At 36.5% G+C, this 20,012-nt stretch overlaps 1 protein-coding gene across 6 annotated transcripts in view; it reads left to right on the top strand.

Annotated features, from left to right (window-relative positions):
- Positions 1-20,012, top strand: part of SESTD1 (SEC14 and spectrin domain containing 1) — a 198,827-nt gene that overhangs the window by 133,983 nt on the left and 44,832 nt on the right. For all 6 annotated transcript variants that reach the window (XM_065931855.1, XM_065931859.1, XM_065931854.1 and 3 more), the window contains one exon: positions 233-346. In XM_065931855.1, coding sequence (XP_065787927.1) covers positions 233-346 — 114 coding nt within the window. The remainder of the gene's footprint in view (positions 1-232; positions 347-20,012) is intronic.

Here is a 20,012-nt window from a genome sequence, read left to right as displayed (position 1 = left end):
GCTGTCTTTAAACATTGTTTTCTGAATCAGCTTGTCTTTCAAATATTTCTTTATTGCCATGTATGTTTTGCAGTTTGCAGCATTTTCTTGTATTTTATCACTTTAATTATTTTCCAGAGATCTCTTAATTGCTCAGCTCAGTCATGAATACCTAATAATTTACAACTTTAGCAAATTACTCACTTTACATGTATAATTTTTTCTTTTTTTTTTTTTTTTTTGTATTTTATAGAATGTTGTTCCAGCTGAAGTGTCCCTTGTTTGTGTAGTGAAGCCAGATGAATTCTGGGATAAGAAAGTAACACATTTTTGTTTTTGGAAAGAAAAGGATAGACTTGGCTTTGAGGTAAATATACTTTATGAAAAAACAGAAGTGTGCTATATCTTTAAAAACAGCATTTGCTGGTTTTATTTAGTTTGTTCAGCATTGGATACTACACAGTGCTTACACAATGCTCAGTCAGTGCCTAAGTAATGATTAATATTTAGTCAGCATTCTTGTTGAATGAATTATTCTTTGTCAAGGCCACAAATGCTTTCTTGTTTTCATTTTTATTAATCTTTGTGAATTCTTTTGAATAAGTAGAACCTTTCCATTAAAAACATTTTTGGGGACTTTCCTGTTGACCCAGTGGTTAAGACTTTGTGCTTTTTGATCCCTGGTAGGGGAACTGAGATCCCATAGACTGTGCAACATGGCAAAAAAAAAAAAAAAAAATATATATATATAAATATATATATATTACATTACCAAGAAGGCTAATACTAACTAATTCCTAGCTAATGCTAGGAAATCCTAGACATTTAGAAATTGAAGTCAGAGCCTGTTTGGTATGATGTCATAATTATTTCTTAGTATCAGGTCTGGTTTTGACATATAAAAGTTACTCATCCTGCCCTGTTTACAGTATTCTCTCCCTCTTACTTTTCTTGTGTGAAACTTCAGTTGACCCTTGAACAGCATGGGTTTGAACTGCACAGGTCTGTTCACAAGTGGAGTTTTGCGATAAGTATACGTCAGCCCTCCGTATTTTCAGGTTTAACGTGCACAGATAGAGAGGGCCATTCATTATGCCTTGCCATTTTGTGTAAGGGACTTGAGCACCGCGGATTTTGGTGTCAGGAAAACCAATCGAACCAGTCCCCTGTGGACATTGAGGGAAGGCTTACATATTATTATTGTGGGTCAGAAAGAAGTCTTAAGGTAGAATGCAAATTTAAACAATTCTGTCACATTTCCCTTCCACAGCCTATTAATCCCAGCTTCCTAGTTGGAGAGTTCATAGATATTAACCTTTACGTTAGCTAAATAAAGTGTGGAAGCCTGAAGGGTGCAAAGCCTAACCAACCCTGTAAAATCTAGAGCCTTGGAATGTTTACAGAAGTCAGGCAACGAAGACACATTGTGGACTTTGCCATACTACAATAGTCATTTTTATTTTCAATAAAATCAGTGTATTTTTGGTATGGAGGAAGTCTTCAAGGTGTCTAAGATTTAATAAAGTCTAGTTAAAATTTTTTTAAAATGAGATAGCGTGAAATATCTTTAAAATGTGTAACATTTTTCCTGTACTCTAAAGTTAAGTATAAGATTCATCCATTTTAGTGTACAGTTCTGAGAGTTCTGATAAACACCAACTGGTCTATAACTATCACCACAGTCAAGAAATCCAGGGAATATTACGTCACTCCAAAAATTCTATCATGTTCTTTAGTCAACTCCTTCTTCCATCTTTAGTCCCTGACAACCACTGATTTGTTTTATGTTCTGTGTTTTTTGCCTTTTTCAGAATCCCATATAAGTAAAATGACAAAGTATGTAGCATTTTAAATTTACTTCTTTCACATACATATTTGCATTCGGGATTCATCTGTGTTGTTGGGTGTATTGATGGTTCCTTTCTTATTGGTAGGTAGTAATCCACTATGTAGATGTATCGCAGTCTGTTTATTCATTCCCTTGATTGAAGGACGTTTGGGATTGTTTTCAGGTTTTAGTGATTACAAATAAAGTCACTGTAAATATTCGTGTATAGATTTTGTGTGAAATATTTCTAAGAGATGAAATATCTAGGAGTGGGATTGTTGGGTCATATGGTAAGTGTATGTTTCTTTACTTTATAAGAAACTTCCAAACCAACAGTTTCAAGGTGGCTGTATCATCTTGCATTCCCATAAATTGTGTGAAGTCCCAGTTGCATCTTGGCAGCGCTTAGTATTATCAGATTTTGTTTTTAAATTATAGCTACTCGAGTAGGTATGTAGATGTTTATCAGTATTGTTTTGCTTGGCATTTCTCTAATGGTTAATGATGCGAATATATTTTTAAGTACGTGTAAGCCATCCATATACTTTCTTTCATGATGTCTGTTCACCTCTACTCATTTTTTAAAAAAATAATTAAGGCTTTTGAGAATTATTTATGTGTTTTGGATAGAAATCCTTTATCAGATATGCCATATGCAAAAATTACATCTCAATTTGTTGTTTGCTTTTTCATTCTCTTAACAGCGTTTTTAAAGAAGATTTTTAATTCTGATGAAATCTGGATTTTACATTTTTTCTTTTATGAATCAGGCTTTTGGTATCATAGCTGAGAGATCTTTGCCTCAGTCAAGGTCACGAAGCTTTTATGTTTTGTTTTAGATGTTGTATAATTTTAGGTTTTATATTTAGATCTGTGATCTATTTTGAGTTAATACTTGTGTAAATTATTGTCTGACAATATATATTTAATGACTTCAATTATTTTACGTTTGTTAAGATTTGGTTTTAGAGCCAGTATATGCTCTATTTGCTGATTTCCTCATGTGCATGTATTCTCCATGTACTGTGCATGTGTATTCTGCTTCTGTGCGTGGTGTGATCTGCAACCATCAAGATTGTTCATGGTGGTGTTCAGGTCTTCTATGGGCTTTGTGGTGTTCCGTCTGCTCATTCTACCAATTGCTGAAAGAGGGATATTACACTCTCCAACTATATTTGTGTGTTTATCTGTCCTCTCGTTTCCGTTGGTTTTTTGCTTTATGTATTTAAAAGTTCTTACTGAGGTGACTAGTTGAGATTTCATCATTAAATGTCCTTTTGTTATCCACGATGATACGCCAGGTTCTAAGGAACACATTGTCTGATACTACCGATACTGCTGTAGCTTCCCAGGCTCCTCTTCATTTACGTTTACAGTGCTGTTTCTAATAGATTTGGTTTAGTCGGGTCTTGTTTTCATATCCAGTCTGACAGTCTCTGTCTTTGTAGTGGTTTGTAAGACCATTTATATTTAATTAATTGTTAATATGTTTGGATTAAAATCTTCTATCTTGCTAGATCTTATGTAGTTTTTCTTTTTCTGCCTTCTTTTGGATTATTTTTATAATTACATTTTATCTTCATTATTGACTGGAAATTTATATCTCTTAATTTTTTCCAGTGGTTGCCCTGGGTTTATTGTATACATCTTTAATTAATGGAGTCTTACCTTCAAATAATATACCATTTAACACTGGTAATCCCTTAGTACAGTATATCTCTAATACTTCCCTCCATTGTTTTCATACATTTTACTTTCACTATACTAAAGCACACAATATACTGCTACTATTTTTGCTATAATATCTTTATAGCAATTAAAATAAAAAATTAATTTCATATCTGTCTTCACTTATGATATTTCCAGTATTACTCATTTCAGCTTTTTGGTTGGTGTAGTCCTTCTGCTTAAAGAACTTCCTTTAAACATATCTAGCATTGCAGGTCTGTTGGCTTTGAATTTTCTTAGATTTTGTTTGCCTGAAAAAAATGTTTATTTCTGTTTCAGGTTTGAAAGTTATTTTCAGTTGGTATAGTTTTTTTTTTTTTTTTTTCATTATTTGATTTTTTTTCTTTTAGCATGTTAACTATATCACACCTTCTATTGCCTTCTCATTTCCTTGGTTTCTGAGAACTCTGCTGTTACTTGTATCTTTGGTCTTCTATAGGTTATATATCTTTTTTTTAAATCTCCTTGGCCACCTTTAAGATTTTTGCTTCATTTTTTATTTTCAGCAGTTTTATTTTAGATGTTTTATTTGGTGTTAATTCTGTTAGTTGTTTGCTGCATTTCTTGGATCTCTGGTTTGACTTCTGCCATCAATTTTGGAAAATTCTTAAGACATTTTCTTTTCTTTTTTTTTTTTAATTTTAATTTTAATTTTTTTTATTTTTCAGTGGGTTTTGTCATACATTGATATGAATCAGCCATAGAGTTACACATATTCCCCATCCCGATCCCCCCTCCCACCTCCCTCTCCACCCGATTACTCTGGGTCTTCCCAGCCCACCAGGCCAGAGCACTTGACTCATGCATCCCACCTGGGCTGGTGATCTGTTTCGCCATAGATAATATACATGCTGTTCTTTCGAAACATCCCACCCTCACCTTCTCCCACAGAGTTCAAAAGTCTGTTCTGTACTTCTGTGTCTCTTTTTCTGTTTTGCATATAGGGTTATCATTACCATCTTTCTCAATTCCATATATATGTGTTAGAATACTGTAATGTTCTTTATCTTTCTGGCTTACTTCACTCTGTATAATGGGCTCCAGTTTCATCCATCTCATTAGAACTGATTCAAATGAATTCTTTTTAACGGCTGAGTAATATTCCATGGTGTATATGTACCACAGCTTCCTTATCCATTCGTCTGCTGATGGGCATCTAGGTTGCTTCCATGTCCTGGCTATTATAAACAGTGCTGCGATGAACATTGGGGTGCACGTGTCTCTTTCAGATCTGGATTCCTCAGTGTGTATGCCCAGAAGTGGAATTGCTGGGTCATATGGTAGTTCTATTTCCAGTTTTTTAAGAAATCTCCACACTGTTTTCCATAGTGGCTGTACTAGTTTGCATTCCCACCAACAGTGTAAGAGGGTTCCCTTTTCTCCACACCCTCTCCAGCATTTATTGCTTGTAGACTTTTGGATAGCAGCCATCCTGACTGGCATGTAATGGTACCTCATTGTGGTTTTGATTTGCATTTCTCTGATAATGAGTGATGTTGAGCATCTTTTCATGTGTTTGTTAGCCATCTATATGTCTTCTTTGGAGAAATGTCTGTTTAGTTCTTTGGCCCATTTTCTGCTTGGGTTATTTATTTTTTTGGAATTGAGCTGCAGGAGTTGCTTGTATATTTTTGAGATTAATCCTTTGTCTGTTTCCTCATTTGCTATTATTTTCTCCCAATCTGAGGACTGTCTTTTCACCTTACTTATTGTTTCCTTTGTTGTGCGAAAGCTTTTAATTTTCATTAGGTCCCATTTGTTTATTTTTGCTTTTATTTCCAATATTCTGGAAGGTGGGTCATAGAAGATCTTGCTGTGCATTTTCTTTTCAAATATATCCTCTGCCTCATTTTATTTTTCTACTCTTTCTAGAACTCCTATTGCATGTATGTTAGACAATATGAAAATTTCTCACCATTGTAGGTTGGTGCTCTATTTCATCCCCCTCCCTTTTTTTTTCTTTTTGTGTTTCAGTTTGGATATTTTCTATTGATCTGTTTTCGAGTTCACTGCCTGCTTCCTTGGCTGTGTTGAGTCTGTTGATGAGCCATTTGTAAATGGACTTTATCTCCTTTATCGTGTTTTTGGTTTGTAGCATTTCTTCTGGATTCTTTCTGATGGTTTCTGTCTCTTTGCTATAATCCCTGTCTGTTTTGCCTGTTGTCTTGCAGATCTTCCTTGAGAACTTCAAGCAAAAATAATAGTTAATTCCTTAGCTAATGGTTCCAATATCTGGGTCTCTCTTACTCTAGCTATATTATTTGGTTTTTGTTCTTGACAGTGTGTTGCTTTCATTCTTTTTGTATGTTGGACATCTTGTTTAGGACAGTAAAGATTGAGATAAATTGTATTTGTACCTGCACATGAGCCCATCTTGTTTTTGCTGGGCTCTTGGTGGGGCAGGGGAGGGCTTGATTTAGTCTAGACAGGAGTTGAACTGGCTTTGGCTTTGGCTATTGCTCTTCTTTTCCTCAGGGCATTACAGGCTCAGACTCCTCTATAGTTAAGTGTTTGTTTCACCCTCAGCTGTAGATCTTTCCTTTGTGCCTATGTCTCAGAGAAGGTTTCTCTTTGCACGACCCTCAGCAATAGACTACAGTTACTTGTTACTCAGTGTTTGTCCGTGGTTCATTTTTTTCTTGTTCTGACTCAGCTTCGGTTTTAGGAACGCTTTGGGACCCAGGGTCTAGAGGGTCTAGGACCCGCTTTCCCAGCTTTAGGAAGACTGTAGCAATCTGGGTTCCTAATATTTTCCTGCCTCCACTTGGATAGAGGGCCTTTCTTTTCCCTTCCTCCAGCTACAGTGGGGTTTTATTTGTGTTCTAAGGGCATTCCAGGTGGCTCAGTGGTAAAGATCTTGCCTGGAAAATATGGACGGAGGAGCCTGGTAGGCTGCAGTCCATGGGATCGCTAAGAGTTGGACACGACTGAATGACTTGACTTTGACTTTTCACTTTCATGCATTTGAGAAGGAAATGGCAACCCACTCCAGTGTTCTTGCCTGGAGAATCCCAGGGACAGGGGAGCCTGGTGGGCTGCCATCTATAGGGGCACACAGAGTCGGACACGACTGAAGTGACTTAGCGGCAGCAATAGCAGTGGTAAAGAATCCACCTGCCAAGGAGGAGAGGTGGGTTTGATCCCTGGATTGGAAAGGTCCCCTGAAGAAGGTAATGGCAACCCACTCCAGTGTTCTTGCGTGGGAAATCCCATGGACAGAGGAGCCTGGCAGGCTATGGTCTATGGGGTTGCAGAGAATCTGACACAATTGGGTGATTAGAAAACAAAACAGCACAGGTCGTCCTGAATCACTGGCTTCCCTCAGCACCTGAAAGTTCCTGTTCCCTAGGGATGACAGAGTTGAGGAATCCGGGCTGTGCTTCAGCTTCCTGCCTTTCCGTTGGTGGTTGCTGTCCCCTTCCCCCAGGTCTTTTTTGTAATTTCTTACCTACCTACCCACAGTCTTTCTCGTGAGTCTCTGAGAAGTCTGTGGAGAAGCATCTGCAGGTGCATTTGAATTCTTGTATCTCTGTTTCCAGCAGATTCAGTACCTTTATACCAAACCATACTTGGCCTTTAGCAATTCTTTGGGAAATTTGGCTGAGTTCTTAACCTGACTTGTATCATACCTGGTGTTTTCCCGGGTAAGCAAGTGTTCCCCCTCCATTTGTCCTTGAAGGATGGTCTTTATTGGTTTTCCTGTGGACTTAACTCTATGATGTGTTAAAAAGTTGTCATTTTTCAGATTAATTTGCATTATTTTGTTTTTCTTGTAAGGATTGGAGCAATGCTCTTTCCATCTTTCTACATGTCCTAAGCAGAAGACAGATGTTTTGATTTTCAGTATTATCTGGCAAACTTTTGTCATGGGTTGATTTGACTGTGATGTAGACTTACTGGAAACTGTTGGCCAGCAGTGTAAGGGAAGGCAGCCCTGGCTGTTGGATTACGTTAGGAAAGGGGTTAGCCTGATTGCTGGATGGAAAACTGCATCCCATGGAGGACAGTCAGAAGTGTCCTGAGGGAGGAGGGTCAGAAGTGTCCTGAGGGAGGAGGGTCAGAAGTGTCCTGAGGGAGGACGGTCAGAAGTGTCCTGAGGGAGGAGGGTCAGAAGTGTCCTGAGGGAGGAGGGTCAGAAGTGTCCTGAGGGAGGAGGGTCAGAAGTGTCCTGAGGGAGGATAGCAAAAGCTGAATGCAGGAGGCCTGCATGTAGCCACGGTGAGCGAGTATTTCATTCAGGCAAGAAGTCTGCTTTTTATGCCAGGGTCATGCAGGAAATGTTGCTCTGATGGAATGCAAAGTGGACATAGGCCAGTAGTTCAGAAGCTAGCGCTGTGAACACCAAGTAGGAGCAGAGATCCCTTTCGTGAGGAACTTGTCACATCCTGCTTAGGTGTAGGCATCTGCTCAGAAATGCTGTGCCTAGTTGGGTTTCATGCTATATGAATTTGTAATGGCTAAATACCTTGCATCTTGGAGGGTAAAATGGAAGACAGAGTTCCTGTCTCCCTTGAACTGACAGCTTTTTGTGTCAGTATGTTTCTTTCAGATATTGAAGAGATCCAGCTATTTTTCTAGCTGGATAAGTAAATAAGCACTAGACACTTATTTAAAAGCCTGATGTCCTAATGAGATGAGACTAATTTCAAATGCTGGCTAATATACCACCAAACATAATCTACTTTAAGGGGCAATTCAAAACCAGTCGTTAAATGATACTTAGAACTACATATAATTAAATTCATTATAGATGTTTGTTTGATTAACAGTTACTTTTCTTGATGTTATTTTGGATCATTTGAGCTGTCATAATTGAGCTTATGTTTTTGTATATATTCTAAATATTTTTAAAAGAATTAACTGTTATGACTACTGGCATTTCTATAAGCAAAAGTTTATGTTTTACCTTATTGAATTATTAATCACAAAGATTTATTACCAGCTGTCCACAATATTCATCAAATAAATATCCAGTTGTCATTTTAATGACAGCTTGTTCCCATGATTTCATATCTTCCTGCGTGTTATCCTTTCTATTTCTTTTCCCTCTGGATGACCTTCCTTTTGTTCAGTTTCCTAGTGTTTTTCATCAGCCGTTGAATATTCCTCATCTCAGGACATCTCATGGGTCATCTAAATATTTCTTTATATATCCTTCCTGTCTCTGAAATAGATACATACCTGTTCATTTTCCTTTTTAGCAGCTCAGATATTCCAGTGCTTTCTGACCTTCAGTAACATTAAACCTGGTGCTTTGGTGCCTTTTGCTGGTTAGTTGATAGTATCTATATAGTCTGTCTGATGACAAGGTAAAATTGAAGTAGTGCTGGCATTAATCTTAAATTGAGAAACTCATAATCAAAACGATCTTATTTTCTCATTCTTTATTGTCATTCATGAAGGTCAAAAAAAATTTTTTTTTTTTTTACTGGTAATGTTAACCAGTAAGAGCAGTAATGTTAACCACCATTCTAAGTTGTTTTCTTGTCTTATTTCTTCTTTTACTGCATCTGATCCTTTTCTCTTTTTGAGGCCATACCAATGTTAGGATCCAGGACCAGACTTCTTTCATGTTTCTGTCAAGAATACATCTGGTACCATCACTTCTGACTTCTTTCTAGTTTTTGCAGAGAATTATTTTCTTTAGAGAGAAAACTATTCCCCAACCGACAGGTACAGCTAAATATACACATTGAAATGATATAACAGATAACATACACATGAATCTGTATTAAGCACTCAGAGACACACTTTCATTTTAGATCTTGCACACACATTGTTATCATGAATAAAATTTAAAAAGTAAAAGCATCTGAGTGTCAGCCTTCAGAGTGAAAGGTTCAGTGTTAGATTCTTTGAAAATATTTTATTAGGGAAAGATAAGTATTTTAGTTATAGATGGAAGAGTAGGAGTAAAGGAGAAATAAGTTTTGGGTCTTTCTGTAAATTGGATTCCAGAAAACCTTCATAAATGTTTCATTAAAAACCATATGATAAATACCTTTCTCCTCAAACTTGTTGAACAATGGTATGTGCTAGTTAGTAAAATATTGTGGTTTAGTTATTTAATTTGTCTTGTCTTAACCTCTCTCTAACATATGTAAAATAAAGGAAAAATATTATTTATGTAGGACATTACTATTTTAAAAATGTTATGTTTTTATTTCCTTTGAAAAGACTTGGCAAAAGTTTGAAAAACTCACATAGGTAGCATTTTTCCCTCCATCTTGTAGTTCTTCCATTTTACTCTGGTTCACTTTGTACTTGTTACCAGGTGTCAGATTTCCCTGGAGATATATCTAAAGTTTAAATTTCTGCTTATTAAAGTGATAACTACTTTAAATATAACCAATAATCCTTTTCTTTAAGATTTTAATTATATCCATACATACTAAGATATTCATGGAGATGAATATTTGAGGATAATTAACATTGCTTGTGCGTGCTCAGTCACTCAGTCATGCCCACCTCTTTGCATCCCCATGGACTGTAGTCCTCCAGGCTCCTCTGTTCATGGGATTCTCCTGGCAGGAATACTGTAGTACGTTTCCATTTCCTCCTCCCGGGGATCTTAAAAATTAGGATATGATCCCCACCACATCCCTGAATAAATAAGATAAAGCATATGCTAAAGAGTGATTTTCATAAGGCTAAAGTCATGACACCCATGTAACTATAAAATAAGCATAAGTCAAACACATCATGCAACTCATTAACTAATGAAGTTACCAGTAATTTGTGAGGTGTGGTTCAAAGAGCACTTGAGGAATTTAGGATAGATTGCCAAAGTAGACACAATACTAGCTAATGTCCTAATCCATAAATCCTAAACTTTGAGATTTTGTTACCCTACTGAACAGAAATTTATACTATTGAAATAGTATGTGTATAACATATAGCATCCACATGAATTTGTGCTAAGCACACAGACACATTTTCATTTTAGATCTTGCACACATAAATAAAATTAGTATAAATAAAACTTTAAAAAATCCACCGATCATACATTATTTGCATTTCTCTTGAATAAAATCTAAAATTTATCCCTTGCCCCTACTGAAGTTAGTACCTATTGATTAGTCCATAGAAAGTCGGTTAAAGTCACGAGCCTAGCTCTGCATGAATGAACACCCAAGAATATCTTTTGCCCATTCCCTAAGATTTAGATAATGTTTCTGATACGTGAAGTATATTTTCAATAGAATTATATTTTGTAAAATTTGATTTGAACATTAGTGACATCATTTCAGTCGCTCAGTCATGTCCGACTCTGCGACCCCATGAATCGCAGCATGCCAGGTCTCCCTGTCCATCACAAACTCCCGGAGTCCACCCAAACCCATGTCCATTGAGTTGGTGATGCCATCCAGCCATCTCATCCTCTGTCATCCCCTTCTCCTCCTGCTCTCAATCTTTCCCAGCATCAGGGTCTTTTCCAGTGAGTCAGCCCTTTGCATCAGGTGGCCAGAGTATTGGAGTTTCATCTTCAACATCAGTCCTTCCAATGAACACCCAGGCCTGATCTGCTTTAGGATGGACTGGTTGGATCTCCTTGCAGTCCAAGGGACTCTCAAGAGTCTTCCTGAACATTCAAATCATTGCATGCAGAATAATAGAAGCTACTTTCTTAAATTTGATACTACTGATTTTAATATCAATCTCTCTTTAAGCTTTGTGTTCCTAACCAAGACTAGTGGTTTTTTTTTTTAATGTTTTCCCATATTATTTCCAAATTATTAAATGCTTAAAGGAAGAATTCATTTTTAAAAATTTCCCCTTTTCAAAAATAAAAGCAATTTCTTTTTCATTTAAAATGTTGCTGTTGTTCAGTTGCTCATTTGTATATGACTCTTTGCAACCCCATGAACGGCAGCACTCCAGGCTTCCCTGTCCTTCATTATCTGCGAGTTTGTTCAAACTCACCTCCATTGAGTTGGTGATGCCATCCAACCATCTCATCCTCTGTCACTCCCTTCTTCTCCTGCCCTCATTCTTTCCCAGCAACAGGGTCTTCTCCAATGAGTCAGCTCTTTGCATCAGGTGGCCAAAATATTGGAGCTTCAGCTTTAACATCCATCCTTCCAGTGAACATTCAGGGTTAATTTCCTTTCGGATGACTGGCTTGATCTCTTTTGCTGTCCAAGACTCTCAAGAGTCTGCTTCAGCACCTTAGTTCGAAAGCACCAATTCTACGGTGCTCAGCCTTCTTTATGGCCAACTCTCACATCTGTACCTGACTACTGGAAAACCATATGGACCTCTGTCAGCAAAGTGATGTCTCTGCTTTGTAATACATTAGCTTTTTTTTTCTTTATACCTTTTGATCCCCTTAACCCATTTCTTCACACCCCACCCCACCTAATAGTTCTCTGTATTTATGAGCTTGTTTTTGTTTGCCAACTTTCAAGATTCCCCATATGAGATGCTGTTTATCTTTCTCCTTCTGACTTAGCCAGAAGGTAAAGAGGTTTTGGAGAAACTTCCATGCTGTTTTTATTTAGATTAAAAAAATTTTTTGTGTGTGTGTTGGTTTTTGCCATACAGTAACGCAAATCAGCCATAATTACACATACGTTCCCTCCATTTCCTCTCCTCCCCTCCCACCTCCCCTCCCTCCAAGTCATCACAGAGCTTCAGACTGGGCTCCCTGTGCGACACAGCAACTTCTCACTAGCTGTCCATCTTATACCCAGTAGTATATGTATATAGATGCTACTTTCTCCATTCGTCCCACTCTCTTCCTCCCCTACTGTGTCCATGAGTCCATCTTCTACTTGTTCCTCTCCTTTCCTTCCCTGAAAATAGGTTTATTAATATCATTTTTCTAGATTACACATATATATGTTAAATAGTATATTTGTTTTTCTCTTTCTGACTTACTTCACTATGATAACAGGCTCTAAGTTTCATCCACCTCACTAGAACTGACTCAGATTTGTTCTTTTTTATAGTTGAGTAACATTTCACTGTATATATGTAGCAGATCTTCTTTATCCGTTCATCAGTTGATGAACATCTAGGTTGCTTCCATGTCCTGGCTACGATAAAGAGTGCAGCTATGAACATTGGAATACATGTGTCTTCTTTGTTTAAGGCTTTCTCAGAGTATATGCCCAGTAGCGCAGTTGCTGGGTCATATGACAGATTTATTCCTTATTTTTTAAGGAATCTCCATACTGTTCTCCATAATGGCTGTATCAGTTTACGTTCCCACCAACAGTGTAGGAAGGTTCCCTTTTCTCCACCTCCTCTCCAGCATTTATTGTTTGTAGATTTTTTTGATGACGGCCATTCTGACTGATTTCGGAGAAGGCACTGGCACCCCACTCCAGTACTCTTGCCTGGAAAATCCCATGGGCGGAGGAGCCTGGTAGGCTGCTGTCCATGGGGTCGCGAAGAGTTGGACACGACTGAGTGATTCACTTTCACTTTTAACTTTCATGCATTGGAGAAGGAAATGGCAACCCACTCCAGTGTTCTTGCCTGGAGAATCCCAGGGACGGGGGAGCCTGGTGGGCTGCCGTCTATGGGGTCGCACAGAGTCAGACATGACTGAGGCGACTTAGCAACAGCAGCAGCAGCATTTTGACTGGTGTGAGGTGATACCTCACTGTTTTGGTTTGCATTTCTCTAATAATTAGTGGTGTTGAACACATTTTCATGTGTTTGCTGTCTGCCCATTTTTAAACTGGACGTTTGTTTTTTGCTTTTGAGTTCTGAGTTCTTTATACATTTTTGGATATTAGCTCCTTACCAGATATTTGAGTTTGTTGCCTTTTCATTTTTTTTTTTTTTTTTAAATTATTTTATTAGTTGGAGGCCAATCACTTTACAACATTTCAGTGGGTTTTGACATACATTGATATGAATCAGCCATATAGTTACACGTATTCCCCATCCCGATCCCCCCTCCCACCTCCCTCCCCACCCGACTCCTTAGGGTCCTCCCAGTGCACCAGGCCTGAGCACCTGACTCATGTATCCCACCTGGGCTGGTGGTCCGTTTCACCATAGATAATATACATGCTGTTCTTTCAAAACATCCCACCCTCCCCTTCTCCCACAGAGTTCAAAAGTCTGTTCTGTACTTCTGTGTCTCTTTTTCTGTTTTGCATATAGGGTTATCGCCACCATCTATCTAAATTCCGTATATATGTGTTAGTATACTGTAATGTTCTTTATCTTTCTGGCTTACTTCACTCTGTATAATGGGCTCCAGTTTCATCCATCTCATTAGAACTGATTCAAATGAATTCTTTTTAACGGCTGAGTAATATTCCATGGTGTATAGGTACCACAGCTTCCTTATCCATTCATCTGCTGATGGGCATCTGGGTTGCTTCCATGTCCTGGCTATTATAAACAGTGCTGCGATGAACATTGGGGTGCACGTGTCTCTTTCAGATTTGGATTCTTCAGTGTGTATGCCCAGAAGTGGTATTGCTGGGTCATATGGCAGTTCTATTTCCAGTTTTTTAAGAAATCTCCACACTGTTTTCCATAGTGGCTGTACTAGTTTGCATTCCCACCAACAGTGTAAGAGGGTTCCCTTTTCTCCACACCCTCTCCAGCATTTATTGCTTGTAGACTTTTGGATAGCAGCCATCCTGACTGGCGTGTAATGGTACCTCATTGTGGTTTTGATTTGCATTTCTCTGATGATGAGTGATGTTGAGCATCTTTTCATGTGTTTGTTAGCCATCTGTATGTCTTCTTTGGAGAAATGTCTGTTTAGTTCTTTGGCCCATTTTTTGATTGGGTCGTTTATTTTTCTGGAATTGAGCTTCAGGAGTTGCTTGTATATTTTTGAGATTAATCCTTTGTCTGTTTCCTCATTTGTTATTATTTTCTCCCAATCTGAGGGCTGTCTTTTCACCTTACTTATAGTTTCCTTTGTTGTGCAAAAGCTTTTAAGCTTCATTAGGTCCCATTTGTTTATTTTTGCTTTTATTTCCAATATTCTGGGAGGTGGGTCATAGAAGATCTTGCTGTGATTTATGTCGGAGAGTGTTTTGCCTATGTTCTCCTCTAGGAGTTTTATAGTTTCTGGTCTTACATTTAGATCTTTAATCCATTTTTAGTTTATTTTTGTGTATGGTGTTAGGAAGTGTTCTAGTTTCATTCTTTTACAAGTGGTTGACCAGTTTTCCCAGCACCACTTGTTAAAGAGATTGTCTTTTTTCCATTGTATATCCTTGCCTCCTTTGTCAAAGATGAGGTGTCCATAGGTTCGTGGATTTATCTCTGGGCTTTCTATTCTGTTCCATTGATCTATATTTCTGTCTTTGTGCCAGTACCATACTGTCTTGATGACTGTGGCTTTGTAGTAGAGTCTGAAGTCAGGCAGGTTGATTCCTCCAGTTCCATTCTTCTTTCTCAAGATTACTTTGGCTATTCGAGGTTTTTTGTATTTCCATACAAATTGTGAAATTATTTGTTCTAGTTCTGTGAAAAATACCGTTGGTAGCTTGATAGGGATTGCATTGAATCTATAGATTGCTTTGGGTAGAATAGCCATTTTGACAATATTGATTCTTCCAATCCATGAACACGGTATGTTTCTCCAACTGTTTGTGTCCTCTTTGATTTCTTTCATCAGTGTTTTATAGTTTTCTATGTATAGGTCTTTTGTTTCCTTAGGTAGATATACTCCTAAGTATTTTATTCTTTTTGTTGCAATGGTGAATGGTATTGTTTCCTTAATTTCTCTTTCTGTTTTTTCATTGTTAGTGTATAGGAATGCAAGGGATTTCTGTGTGTTAATTTTATATCCTGCAACTTTACTATATTCATTAATTAGCTCTAGTAATTTTCTGGTAGAGTCTTTAGGGTTTTCTACATAGAGGATCATGTCATCTGCAAACAGCGAGAGTTTCACTTCTTCTTTTCCTATCTGGATTCCTTTTACGTCTTTTTCTGCTCTGATTGCTGTGGCCAAAACTTCCAACACTATGTTGAATAGTAGTGGTGAGAGTGGGCATCCTTGTCTTGTTCCTGATTTCAGAGGAAATGCTTTCAATTTTTCACCATTGAGGGTGATGCTTGCTGTGGGTTTGTCATATATAGCTTTTATTATGTTGAGGTATGTTCCTTCTATTCCTGCTTTCTGGAGAGTTTTAATCATAAATGAGTGTTGAATTTTGTCAAAGGCTTTCTCTGCATCTATTGAGATAATCATATGGTTTTTATCTTTCAACTTGTTAATGTGGTGTATTACGCTGATCGATTTGCGGATATTAAAGAATCCTTGCATTCCTGGGATAAAGCCCACTTGGTCATGGTGTATGATTTTTTTAATATGTTGTTGGATTCTGTTTGCTAGAATTTTGTTAAGGATTTTTGCATCTATGTTCATCAGTGATATTGGCCTGTAGTTTTCTTTTTTTGTGGCATCTTTGTCTGGTTTTGGAATTAGGGTGATGGTGGCCTCATAGAATGAGTTTGGAAGTTTACCTTCTTCTGCAATTTTCTGGAAGAGTTTGAGTAAGATAGGTGTTAGCTCTTCTCTAAATTTTTGGTAGAATTCAGCCGTGAAGCCATCTGGTCCTGGGCTTTTGTTTGCTGGAAGATTTTTGATTACAGTTTCGATTTCCTTGCTTGTGATGTCTCTGTTAAGATCTTCTATTTCTTCCTGGTTCAGTTTTGGAAAGTTATACTTTTCTAAGAATTTGTCCATTTCATCCAAGTTGTCCATTTTATTGGCATAGAGCTGCTGGTAGTAGTCTCTTATGATCCTTTGTATTTCAGTGTTGTCTGTTGTGATCTCACCCTTTTCATTTCTTATTTTGTTAATTTGGTTCTTCTCTCTTTGTTTCTTAATGAGTCTTGCTAATGGTTTGTCAATTTTGTTTATTTTTTCTTGGAAATTCAAAAAAATTGAAATCATTCCAGTCATCTTTTCTGACCACAGTGCAGTAAGATTAGATCTCAATTACAGGAAAAAATTTGTTAAAAATTCCAACATATGGAGGCTAAATAACACGCTTCTGAATAACCAACAAATCATAGAAGAAATCAAAAAAGAAATCAAAGTATGTATAGAAATAAACGAAAATGAAAACACAACAACCCAAAACCTATGGGACACTGTAAAAGCAGTGCTAAGGGGAAGGTTCATAGCATTACAGGCGCACATCAAGAAACAAGAAAAAAGCCAAATAAATAACCTAACTCTACACCTAAAGCAATTAGAGAAGGAAGAAATGAAGAACCCCAGGGTTAGCAGAAGGAAAGAAATCTTAAAAATTAGGGCAGAAATAAATGCAAAAGAAACTAAAGAGACCATAGCAAAAATCAACAAAGCTAAAAGCTGGTTTTTTGCCTTTTCATTTTGTTGATGGTTCCTTTTGCTGTGCAGAAGCTTTTTAGTATGATGTAGTCCTACTTATTTATTTTTACTTTTATTGCTTTTACTTTTGGTGTCACATTAAAAGAAATAAATGCCAAGACCTCTGTCAAGGAGCTTACAGCCTGAATTTTCTTCTAGTTGTTTTAAGGTTCCAGATCTTACGCTGAAATCTTTGAGCTATTTGAGTTAACTGAAGCTTAATTGACTTCAGTTTAATTGAGTTTGAAATCTTTCTAATATTATCAGTTGACTAGTTAGGTGGAAATCTGTCAATCATTTGGAAATCTATCAGTCGTTTAAGATTTATTACTAAGCTGGAAATTATAAATGATATGGTGGTTTTACTTAAACACTTGTCAATAACAGAAACCATAAGATTCACTGCTAGTTGTTACATATAACAACTAAATAAGGAGCATAAGAATGGTAATAATCCTAAAAATTTGACTCAGAGCAATTACCCTGATGAATAAATTGTACTCATTTCACCAAAATTATTATTTCTTTATCATAATGTCTTTAGTACTCTAAAAATTATGGTAAAAAAGATAGTATATAATGTGATTAGATCAAATTTGGATCTTCATTATGGGGACTGAAAGACTTTCTACACAAAGAGTTGTCTACCAGGCTAGGCTTACAAACCTGTACTCATATAATTGCTTAAAAGGAAATATAAAAAAGTATAAAAGTAAACCAACTGAATTTTTTTTTTTAATGTAAAAGTAAAATTTCAAAGATCAGGTTATAAAAATAATTTTCCCCCTCTGTTTGTGATGGCATAATACCACTTTTCATTCTAATTTATGTGTAATTTTGTCCAACATGAAAGTAGATAATTTTAAAGATGATTTATGATTCATTCTGTGTCTTACATAACTATTTTAAAATTAAAGATTATGAATTCCATTTGTAGATGAGAAAAGTCAAAATTGGTCTTTTTACTTTGGTATATGTTAAGATAGTATTATGAAGTTCACTTTGATGCAGTATTTTATAATAGTAATAGTTTAGTGAATTCCCTTTTTAAACTTAAACTCATTGCATATTATCTCTACATTATATTCTGGACAAAGCAATAAAATTGCTGTAGAATGATACAAGATTTTTGTAACTGGGAAGTGTTGCTTCAGAGTGATACAGTGGGTTATTTTCTGGAATGTTCCACTCCTCTGAAAATGGTATTAAGTATTTTTTGAAAAATGAAATGTCAGATTCATGGTTCCATCTTCTCCACAAGTAGGCATTGTTGATTTTTAAGAAGATTTGCTTTTGAGCTAGCAAAATGGGTCTTTTTATTAATTAACCATTTTAGAGTAGATGAAAATATCAATAGATATGGAAGTTTTATAGTAGATAATAAAGAACTGATGATAGTATGTTTAAATCAGTGTCCTAATACTATTATGCGCTTGTATCTTTTTGTGTGTTAGTCACTCAGTCATGTCTGACTTTTTTGCGACCCCATGGCCTATCAACCTGCCAGGCTCCTCTGTGTATGGGATTATCCAGGCAGGAATACTGGAGTGGGTAGCCTTCCCTTCTCCTTTCTGACTCAGGGGCTGAACCCACATCTCCTGCATTGCAACTGCATTCTTTACTGTCTGAGCTGCTGGGAAAGTCTGTGTCTTTTTGTGTCTTTTGTACTTTGTATTAGAATCTTCAGCAGTTGTGTCATTATTTCTGTGTTTTCATATTTAGAATCTTAGGGTAAAAAGAGGTCACACATAATACATGTGACCTCAATATGTTTTGAACTCTTATTTTCTAGTTTTCTTTTTAATTTTGGTGATCATTGCTTTGGAGGACTGAATTTTTATTTAATTATTCTTATTTTCCTCTTTGCCAGGTAATAAAACATGTCCCATAAGATAAAATGACTCCCTGATTTGCATTGTTTTATATTTTAACTTTTGTGCAGGTTTGGCATATTAGTGATTTCTTTAAGAACTGTAAGAAAAGGGAATATAGGAAATTTTCCTAGTATAAATTTTTGTAATTTAAGGAGCTGCAATGAATGGTTTTAGAGAAAATAACCTAGAGTGGGAATCCAAATTTGTTTTACCACATTGACTTGGAAATGTGTTAGGTTTTTTTTTTTTTTAATATATAGATTATTTACTTTCTAATCTGTTTCTATAATTTACTAATGTCCAGAAATCTTTCTCTAAACAATTTCCTTTAAAATTAGGGTTAGGGTTAAAACTAGTATTCTAATTTCACTTCAGACCTAAAGCCTCACTTCACTATGCTCAGCTCTGAAAAATGTAGTATCATATTTTTGCTTGTGTATTTGAAATTATGTTTGTGAAATCACATTCCTCTGTGATGGTTGCTATCGCTTAGAGTTCAGTTTGCTGTCTGTCAAAAGGTGATTTGTCCTCTTGGAAGCAGTTGTCTGTATAGTTCATATGCTGCATTCTGGCAAGTGGTGTCATTTTCCAAAGGCAGTTGAAAACAACACCAGCTGTATGCTGAGAGGAAGGTGTCTGGTTCCTCCTTAGGATGCCACTCCTGACTCCCTTGAAAAGATGATTCTTAGATACAACCATTTTCATACAGTAAGATTCTTTCCTAGTGTTGCAGACTTGTCCTAAAATGTTTCCCTCATTCTTTCTGAAACATATATTATGCAGTAAAATAGAAACAGTTATGGTTGTTTTGCCAGCCTCCTCTGCACTTTCTCCTCACTCTCCCATCTCAATAAAAAGATTATTGCAGCGGAAATGAAGATGTTTCACCACGGTAGATAGTTGTCTAAATAGTTAATTTGAAGTGATGGTGGTTTTGAGTCAGATCACCTGACTTTAAGCTGTTTGTTTTTTTTTTTCTTGACTTTATTTAGCTTTGAGATGCCTTTGCTGTTGATACAATTTGGTATAGCTACATAGCAGATGGACTGTTTTCACTTTGAACAGCCATCAATGAATTTTATAAGAATATGGATTCTATAAACATTTTTGTAGTGATGGAGAAAATTTGTTTTATGCAGATTTCCATAATTACATGTTCCTTTGTTTATATTTGTTTTGCGTAAATAAAAATATCATAATAGCTGTAATCTTAGCCAACTATTTAAAAAATTATATTTAGTAAGAAATAGAATATTCTCAAATGTATTTTACATCA

The sequence above is a fragment of the Muntiacus reevesi genome, chromosome 3 (assembly GCF_963930625.1).
Source record: "Muntiacus reevesi chromosome 3, mMunRee1.1, whole genome shotgun sequence".
NCBI classification, from domain to species: Eukaryota; Metazoa; Chordata; class Mammalia; order Artiodactyla; family Cervidae; genus Muntiacus; species Muntiacus reevesi.
Note: the sequence above shows the minus strand (reverse complement) of the source record. Positions and strands in the feature narration are given on the sequence as shown.